The sequence below is a fragment of the Elephantulus edwardii genome, unplaced genomic scaffold (assembly GCF_000299155.1).
Source record: "Elephantulus edwardii isolate Elephantulus edwardi_28Jun2011 unplaced genomic scaffold, EleEdw1.0 scaffold00315, whole genome shotgun sequence".
Taxonomy (NCBI): Eukaryota; Metazoa; Chordata; class Mammalia; order Macroscelidea; family Macroscelididae; genus Elephantulus; species Elephantulus edwardii.
The window spans coordinates 889,746-898,824 of record NW_006400065.1 but is presented as its reverse complement, the minus strand read 5'-3'; the positions used below and the strand labels follow the sequence as shown (position 1 = coordinate 898,824).

General features: G+C 57.1%; 1 protein-coding gene across 1 annotated transcript; it reads left to right on the top strand.

Annotated features, from left to right (window-relative positions):
• The first annotated feature begins 1,009 nt into the window (after positions 1-1,009).
• On the top strand, positions 1,010-8,538 carry ZNF296 (zinc finger protein 296). The gene is made up of 5 exons (XM_006901264.1): positions 1,010-1,558; positions 4,717-5,109; positions 5,206-5,473; positions 7,205-7,729; positions 8,138-8,538. Exons 1-5 carry the CDS (start codon positions 1,010-1,012, stop codon positions 8,536-8,538), a joined length of 2,136 nt encoding a protein of 711 aa, XP_006901326.1.
• The last annotated feature ends 541 nt before the right edge of the window (positions 8,539-9,079 follow it).

The window sequence follows — 9,079 nt, the reverse complement described above, 5'->3', positions numbered from 1 at the left end:
TTCTCCAAGAGCTATCTGGGAGGGCTCAAGAATTAGCAACTAATAAAGGATTGATGGAATTATGCACCAGGGCCAAATTAAATTTAATCCCCTGATAAAAGAAAATGAACGCAGAGCCCAGTAATAACTTCTCCATCAGATGCCAGTGCAACCTCATTTCCAAACGCAGAAACGGAGCTGGAAGGTGTAAGGCCATTGAGCAAGGTAGGTAAGCTGCAAGACTATTAAGCCAATTCAAGTTGATGTGACCAAGGATCTGGGTCCTGTTCCTCTGCAGGACACACTTGATTTGGACAGCACAGCTAAGCCCTTGGAGGTTTAGGAGCAAGGGTGTGGCCAGATAAGAAAGTGATCTGCTAAAGGTCGGACAGGGTGTGTCCTAAGAGAAGAGGGACATTATCCACTCTCTCGGATGATGTGGCCAGAAAAAGATTTTACCCGCGCAGGTTTTAGGTGGCATAACCCTACCCAGCCATCCCAACAAGTGGAAATCTGCTCAGTTAAGCTGGGTTAAACGCGGAGGCGGGGACCTCTGTCCCAAGAATTGAATGGCTCAGTTCGGTGGACAAATTTAAGGTGTAGTCTCAAAGACGCCAAGAGTAAAGATGCAGCTGAGTTAGATGAACCACGAGGTTCTCCCACAGCCAATTAACCACGAGGGCACACAAGCATGGGGGGGATTGGGGGGGGTGTCTTGTTCCATTTTGTGGCAAATTAGTTAAGCGTGTCCTTCAGGGAGGGTCAGAATGCCTTCCCACTCTTCCCCACTGCCTGGGGGCTGGTCAGTCCTCTAGCAATTCTGGCCCGCTGGTCCCCTTTTCTTTCACTAAGCTGGTCCTCCCGGCCCCCAGGCGACAACTCCCTGCCCTGCCTCTGAGCGCTAGGCGCTGACCCTTCTTCCCACCTGCGGAGTCTGCGTCCACCTTGGGAAGGCGCCCCGGTGGGGCTGTGGTTCAAGTTTCGGCTGTTCACCAACAGGTCTTCTTCTGCCCTGGCCTATGGGGTCGCTATGCGGCGCAATGTATTAAAAGGCAGATCTGATGGGTCATCTTCCCGAGGAGACGGGAGCCTGCCTCCCACCCATGCCGTGCCTGCCGCGGGGACGCGCCCGCTGGCCGCGATCGGGGACCAGAGCGTCCCCGGCTGCCTGCGTTCCGGGCGCCGCCCGGCCTCTGCCCGCCCGCCGGCCTCTCCCGCGGTGCGGGGTGGGGGACGTGCTACCCCGAAGCCACGCGGCGAGGAAGCCGGCACGGATCCCCGGGCACCGCAGCGCACTCACTCACCGTGTCCGCGCGGCCCCGGCGCCCCCACTTCCGCCGGCGCCGCCGCTGCAGAGGCCCGGGCGGGCCGCGAGCCGCCGAGCCTGGGTTCCGCCCTCAGCGCCGCCGCCCCACGTGGTGGCCAGCGGGCTCGCAGGCTCGGAAGCGAGCGCCGAGCCAGGAGGCTGGGGCTCTGCCGGCTTGGCTTTCCTTCGAGCCGCCAGCTGCCCGCACAAGCGCCCGAAATGGCCATTTTATGGTCGAAGAAACTGAGACCGAGAGAAGAATTCTCCCTTTCGGTTTGTTTTAGGTCTCTGGACAATGCAACCCCAATACCTAAAGCTATGAACACCTACCTACGCACACTTCTAGTCCGAATCTCTCTCTCCCCCACTGGAAACTGTTGTTGTTATGTGGCGTCGAGTCGCCTGCGACTCATAGCGACCCTATGTACAACAGCCCTAAACTCCGCTCTGTCCTGTGCCAACCGCACCGTCTCTGACACTCCCATCCCAATTACCCCAGTCACTGAATCAATCCACCTCATAGAGGGCCTTCCTCTCGTGCGCCGTCCCTCCACCCTCCCAAGCATGATGTCCCTCTCCAAGGACCGGTCTCTCCTCACAACATGTCCAAAGTATGTTAGACGGAGCCTCAGAATCCTTGCCTCCAAGAGCCACCCGGTTTAACCCTTTCCAGGACAAATCTGTTTGTTTTCCTAGCAGTCCATGGTATTCTCTATACTCTTCTCCACTGGAAACTAGGGGTGACAAAAACTTGCAGTGGTTTAGCAGAAGAGATCATTTTGCCCTGCAGCCCCATTTTACAAAAGGGTAAACACAGGCACATCTCATACAATAAATGGCTAGCCTGCGGTGCGGTGGGAATTCACTGCTTCTAGCTTGGACACACCTTGCTTTGTCCGCACTGAGTTCCACGCAGACAGGGTGTGAACAAGACAGTTGAGACACTGCCCTGCCCGGATCAGCAACGTACATTCTAGAGGGTCTGTGCAATTAGAACCAAAGCGAGTCTGCATCCCCGGTAGGGAAGGCAAAGACGAACTTCTTGTTTGTTGTTATGTGCCCGTCGAGTCACTTGAGACTCATAGCGACCCTATGAACTCTATCCTGTGTCAATCTCATTGTCTCTGACACACCTATCCTTATTACCCCAGTCACTGAGTCAATCCATCTCATCTAGGGTCTTCCTCTCTTGTGCTGTTCCCCCACCCCACCCTTCCAAGCATGGTGTCTCTCTCCAGAGACTGGTCCCTTCTTGCACATGCCCAAAGTATGGCCAATGAAGCTTCAGAATCCTTGCCTCTAAGGAGCAGCTCTAAACCAGCAAATATCTCGAAAGGCTCTCCAGAGTGTAGGAACAGATGTGAGAAATGGGAAACAAGAATGGTGGTAGGGGAGCTCTGGTGGCCTAGTGGCAAGGAACTGCAACTACAATCCCAGAGGCGCACTGTTCGAATCCACCAGATGCTCCGCCGGGGAATCTGATTTGACGGTACACTCACACAAAAATAATAAAATGAAAAAAAGAAGAATGGTGGTGAGAAATGGGAAACAAGAATGGTGGATTAAGAGAATTGGCAGTATCCGCTGAGTTTGATTGGTTTAGAGGAGAGTGGCAGAGATAGTGGAGAAAGAAAAGCCACTTAAGGTGACCCCGCTGCCCCCACACCTAATTCCAGACTTCTTTGTTATATGGAAAACTGAGACCCAGGAAAGAAAAACTAGGGGAAGGTAGAGGTCATCCAGTGTAAAAGGAGGCCTAAAGCAGGGCGGAGCTCTTAGATACTGTGGTCAGAGAAGACCAGGGCTCTTCGGAGGACAATTGAGGAGAGACCTGAATAACAATGTGAGGAACACCCGCCCGGCCTGGAGCCCCACTCTTCCGGGAGATCAGCATGTGAAATGCCAGATCCTCCAGACCTGAGGCTGGGGACACCTGGGGCAGGACAGAGCCTGGTCCTGACCTCAGGGGCCTTAGGTGCTGGGGGGGGGGGAGGGTGTTGGGAGAGCAATCAACGACAGGATGATAGGATTGTCCTATGGGACTGAGCAGGATATGGGGAGGACTGCAAACTGTGATGGAAAAGGGCCGTTTTGTGAAAAAAAAAATAACTGAGGAAGCTGGAAAGGAGAGAGGTTAAAACTTTTTGAGTTCAAATTTAGCAGTGGAAACAATCCCTATCATTAACTTAGTCCGCCTAAGTCTTCCCCCCAAAAAATCACACTGCTACCCAGTTCACTGCACCCTATAGAAACCCTACAGGATAGAATACAACACAGCCCATAGTTTCTAAGACTGAAAATCTTATGGGATCTTTGTTCATCTTTTCTCCCATGGAGCTGCATATTGGTTCATTCCTGTCATAGACATCTAGGTTACCAGCAAGAGTTTTTAACCAAGATGCCATCAAGGCTCTTTCCTGTCTTTTTAAAATGTCCTCCTGATCTGTCCCCACTGAGCTTGGTCACTCCCTTGAGATCCCTCTGTCTCTTGTCATTCCTGTATACACAAGCCCTTGGCTGGCCCTTCCCTTCCTCAGAGCATACCTTTTCACCTAAAGGAGAATGAAGGCCTCCCTCTGCTTCATTTTTCTCCTTGGCACATCACGAAAAGCACTTTATATTTCATATATTCCTTGTTGGAGTATAGAAGCAACATGAACGTGCTGTTTTCGAGTGCATCCCTCCATGATGACCCTCCTTTGCCTTCTGAGGCTGGACATCTTTACTGAAAGCTGGCTGCTCCGGGAGTGGGGGGTGGGTTTAAAACCTCCAGCCTCTGTTAGCAGTTGGACAATTAATCCACTAACCCATAAACACTAAAACAAAGATTTTGTCTGTTTTGTTCACTGCTGACCCCTGAGTAAAGAGCCCTGGAGGGATAATTAAATACTGGGGTGCTACCTAAAAGCTGGTGGCTCGAATCCACTCAATGAGTCAGAAGGGGCAGCCTGCTTCTGTAAAGATTATAGCACCGGAAATTCCAAGGATTAGGTTGCTCTGAGTCAGAATCAACTGGACAGGAGTGGGTTCAGGTTCTTTTGGGGGTTCTAGTCCCCATTCCTATGCTTAGAAAGGGAGCCCTGGCGCACCTTAGGCATTTAAACCAATGTTCGCTACATGAATTTTGCTTGTAAGGTATTTTAGTCCAGTTTGCGGTTTAGGCGCTACCATTTTCTCGCGGGGGTATGTGTCTCAGTTTCTCTAGGAGCAAGATGGGAGGGACTACGAGTCTCCAAGCTTAAAGGTGGCCTAAATTAGGTGTGATGGGATCTGGCCACCCCAGCAGGGGCGGCCGGTAATGCGTAGATTAGGTTACCCGGCCGCCCCGCCCTGAGCACGCCACACACCGCCCCTCGAGGGGCGGAGTCACGCCGAGGCCAGCACGTGTAAAAGTCCGCGGCGGTTCTCCGCAGTCACTCACCTGAACCCAGAGAGCACTGGTCGCGCTTCCTCCGCTCTCCCGCTCGTCCGCCCGCTCTCCTGCTTGTCCGCCCGCCCGCTCGCCCGCTCGCCCGCTCGCCCGCTCGCCCGCCCGCCCGCCCTCTCGCCCGCTCGCCCGCCCGCTCTCCCTGCGACTCATGTCCCGCCGCAAAGCCGGCAGCGCACCTCGCCGAATCGACTTCGTTCCTGCCGCCGACTCAGACGACGAGATGGATCTCGTCATCCAGACCGAACCAGACGCGGAGCCCTCAGACTACGAGGTGGACCTCGTCATCAAGACCGAGCCAGACGCGGAGCCCTCGCCGGGGCTTTTAAGGGACGAGCTTCGCCACTCTCCCAGCCCCGCGCTCGACCACTTGGCCGTGTGGACGCCTCTGGCCCCTGTCGGTGAGTTCCCGGGCCCGCAGCCCCAGCCTTCATTGCTTTGACGCTCGCGCGGGGGTGGGGGTTGGACCACCTGCACTGGCTGCAGACCCCAGGTCTTTCTCTGGCTACCTCGGCGGCCCCTTTCTGACCCCTGGGCTTCCCCTCTCCCTCGCCACCCTGGTCCCCCATTGTGGCCCCGCCTCGCGCTCACCACCCGCTTCCTCCCTGCAGACCGCCAGCCTTGGACCGACACACACCCAGATCTGTTGACCTGCGGCCGCTGCCAGCAGACCTTCCCTTTGGAGGCCATCCTTGCCTTCGTGGACCACAAGAAGCAAGGCTGTCAGCTCTTCCAGGGCCCCAAGTCCTGTTTGGACTCAGGTGAGTACCGCGGGCGCGCCGTTCTCTTTTCTCAAGTTCAAGGGGCTGGGCTTCCTGCAGAAGCGCGGTGGAGCTGGACAGACAGGGCAGCGAGCGCGACTTCCCCTTTCAGGCGCCCCTTGGGGTGTAGCTTAGGCGTGGCCAGGGCCTGCCCCATCCTAGCCGGGACCTGTGGTAGTGGAGGCGGGGGGCCGGCCAGGAGGGGAGAGCGGCCCACAGGGTGTGGCTAGCTCCAGAAGACTGGCCTGGGGCGGGGGGTGCCCACACGCACCCTCCCCACCAATGTGGTTTCACTTCTCCTTCCCCTGGGCCAGAAATAACTGGCCAGGTGGCTGGACCAGGGTGGCAGTAAGGAGGACCCCTCTAGGGGTGGAGGGCCGTGGCCATGGCCTGGAGGAGGGGCATCCCAGACCAGCTGGAAGGCAAAGTGGCCGCCCCTTCCTACTGATTGCCCATTTCTGGTGCCATCTGCTGAGAACCGGCTGGGGGCTTCTGTCCTCTAGTTCTGATGGAATGTCCCAGGCCTGGGCCCCTGGGAAGCCCCTGGTTTGAGCCAGGCTCTGAGTGTCTGGATACCTGGGTTCCTTCTCAAGCAGGGAATGAAAAGCACATTGTGGCTTGTGGGGCTCATCTTGGGGCCTGTGTCCTGGAGTTTTTGAGAAATTGAGTCACACTGAGCTAGTCATAGGGTGGGAGGAGGAGGAAGGGCTGTGACCTCGGGAACCACAGGTGGGCAGGATCAAGGTATATGGGATTATTGGACAAACACCCTCAGGCAATAGTCACCCTGGGGCTGTGAATTTAGCCAGTGTTTACTGAGGCTTATAGATCTAAATCCTCATGCTCTCTGGCAGTTGAGGAAACTGAGGCTCAGAGATCCCGGTGCCTTAGCCTGGATGCTGTATAGTTAGAAGGGGATTCCATCCCAGGCCTGGCTAAGGCTTGCCAGTGTTGACCCTGGTGTTGCAAGGCCTAAGGCCACCCTATCTGAGACTGTTTGGGACATGTGTATCGTGGGACCCTGAACCAACGTCGTGCTGCTGGGAGGATCCAGGCTGGAGTGGAGCGGAGTGGATGGAGCCTTGTCTCCAACCCTGCCGCAGCCCCTCTCCTCTGTAAATGGGGCTAATGAGATTATGAAGGATCCTAACCTTGGCACTTGGCCTAGAGAGACAGCTCAGTAAGGGAGAGCCGCTGGGTGGTGCGTTGGTTAGGCACTTGGCTGAGGCTTCCTCTGTGGCCTCACTCAAGTGTGGACAGACTGGCACTTTCTCTCCCATACAGCTGTAAGCACTGCACCACCAGAGCTCCAGCCTTAGGCTGCAACCTACAAAAGTCTGTAAGGCAGCTCTACTCTACCCAGTAAGACTACCACGCATTGGGATCCAGGATGGAAGTTGTTATTGGAGAAGGGAGAGTTTTTTGGTGTTCAAGCTTTCCTTTTTCTGGATTGAAATCTCAAGTCACTCTGTGCCTCAGTTTCTCCACCTGGAAGAATACAAGTCTTGTTCCCAAGAATGGATGTCAGAAGGGGCACCCTCCCTCCCTGCCCCTTTCTTGGCCAGGGTCAACTCTACAGAACCCCTGGCCCCACTCCACAGCTGGCTGTCCTGGGTTCGAGCCCAGCCCTCCGCACACCAGCTTTGCAGTACGGTCCAGTAGGCAGTTGTCACCTCCCACAGTGATGAAAGCGTAAGTTCTCTTACCCCCCTGCCCTCTTTTCTTTTCCAGAACGCAAAGACTTCAAGTCTCTGAGCTGCCTCCGCTGTGGCCGACAGTTTTCAGTGGCCTGGAAACTGCTGCGCCACGTCCAGTGGGACCATGGGCTGTCCATCTACCAGACAGAGTCTGAGACCCCTGAGAGCCAGCTGCAGAAGTTGTCAGAGGTGGCTGCGGCCGTGTCCCCTGTGGTGCAGCCAGAGGTTGAATCCAAAGGTCCCCGTGTGAGCAGCCGGGGCAGCCCCACCTGCTCCGTGTGCAAGAAGACCCTCAGCTCCTTCAGCAACCTCAAGGTGCACATGCGCTCCCACACGGGTGAGCGGCCCTACGCCTGTGACCAGTGCTCCTACTCCTGTACCCAGAGCAGCAAACTCAACCGCCACAAAAAGGTCCACCGGCATCCTCAGAGCCCCTGTAACGCTGACTCTGGCCAGGAGCAGGCCTCTGCGGCAAGCCCAGAGCCAGCTACCCAATCCACTGCTCAAACTGTAACCACTGCCTGCGCCAACAATGACCAGGAGCAGGCCTCCGCGGCAAGCCCAGAGCCAGCTGCCCAATCCACTGCTCAAACTGTAACCACTGCCTGCGCCAACAATGACCAGGAGCAGGCCTCCGCGGCAAGCCCAGAGCCAGCTGCCCAATCCACTGCTCAAACTGTAACCACTGCCTGCGCCAACGCTGACCAGGAGCAGGCCTCCGCGGCAAGCCCAGAGCCAGCTGCCCAATCCACTGCTCAAACTGTAACCACTGCCTGCGCCAACGCTGACCAGGAGCAGGCCTCCGCGGCAAGCCCAGAGCTGGCTGCCCAAGACACTGCCCATGCTGCAGCCACTGCCCAAACTGTAGACGCTGGCCAGCACCCAGCTGCCCACACCACTGCCCTGGCCAGCACCCTCCAGTGCAATGTTGTGAATGGGGCTGCCGGAGTCAATGCCACCATCATAGCCATAGCCCAGATGCAGCAGCCTGGGGCACCTGGCGAGGGTGTTGCCACCAAAGAAGAGCCAGCCTGCCCTCCAAAGGTTCTGAAGGCTCTGTCTAAGAAGTTGCAGAGCAATAGCCGCGTGTCTGGGGGCAGCTGTGAGTTCTGCGGGAAGCACTTCACCAACACCAGCAACCTGACTGTGCACCGGCGCTCGCACACTGGCGAGCGGCCGTACACCTGCGAGTTCTGCTCCTACTCCTGTGCGCAGAGCAGCAAGCTCAACCGCCACCGCCGCATGCATAGCCTGGGGCCCGACGGCACCTTCTTCCAGTGCCCCCACTGCTGCGTGCCCTTCGGCCTGCGCGCGACCTTTGACAAGCACCTGCGACAGAAGCACCCCGAGGCGGGAGGGGGTGCCTGAGGGCCTCTGTAGTCTGCTGATGACCACCTTGTTCTTCCCCTGTTCTGAATAAAAGTTCCCTCCATTTTCATTGCTCGTCTGGACTCTTTTCTTGGGGTGTCTGAGGTGGGGCAGGAGGCTCCCCTCCTTGGGTGGACGGCTGGACAGACCGGTTTGGGGTGAGGGGAAAGGCCAGCCCCGAGTGCCCGGGGCACAGCAGGACTGGCACGGAAAGCCGCGCTCCCGGTTCCCGGTGTGGGTGAGGCCAAGGCAGGGGCCGAGCGAGGGCGGGGAGCAGTCTGGACCTGTCACCAGCGGCCCCTGGGTGAGGAGTCCCTGCCCAGCCTGTGCTGGGCGCAGGCCGGCACCCCATCCACATCTGCAGGCAGGTACGGGCCTTTCCACAGCCCCATGGCGCCCATGCCGCCGCCTAAAGCAGGCCTGGGACCTACATGGCTCGTGGCCTTGCACCATCACAGGGCTGCTTCCTCCTGGTGACGGTCCTGCTGGCCGGCCACGGTGGTGTCCGCCCTTAAACCCTGCCAGGTCTCAACCAGGCTGC

Bases quoted from the DNA above. Each gene is read 5' to 3' on its own strand.
- ZNF296 (XM_006901264.1), top strand. From the start codon at position 1,010: ATGCGGCGCAATGTATTAAAAGGCAGATCTGATGGGTCATCTTCCCGA. The intron at 1,559-4,716 runs GTTTGTTTTAGG...ACCTGAACCCAG, and splicing joins GAGAAGAATTCTCCCTTTCG to AGAGCACTGGTCGCGCTTCC. The intron at 7,730-8,137 runs GCCCAGAGCCAG...CCACCATCATAG, and splicing joins GGAGCAGGCCTCCGCGGCAA to CCATAGCCCAGATGCAGCAG.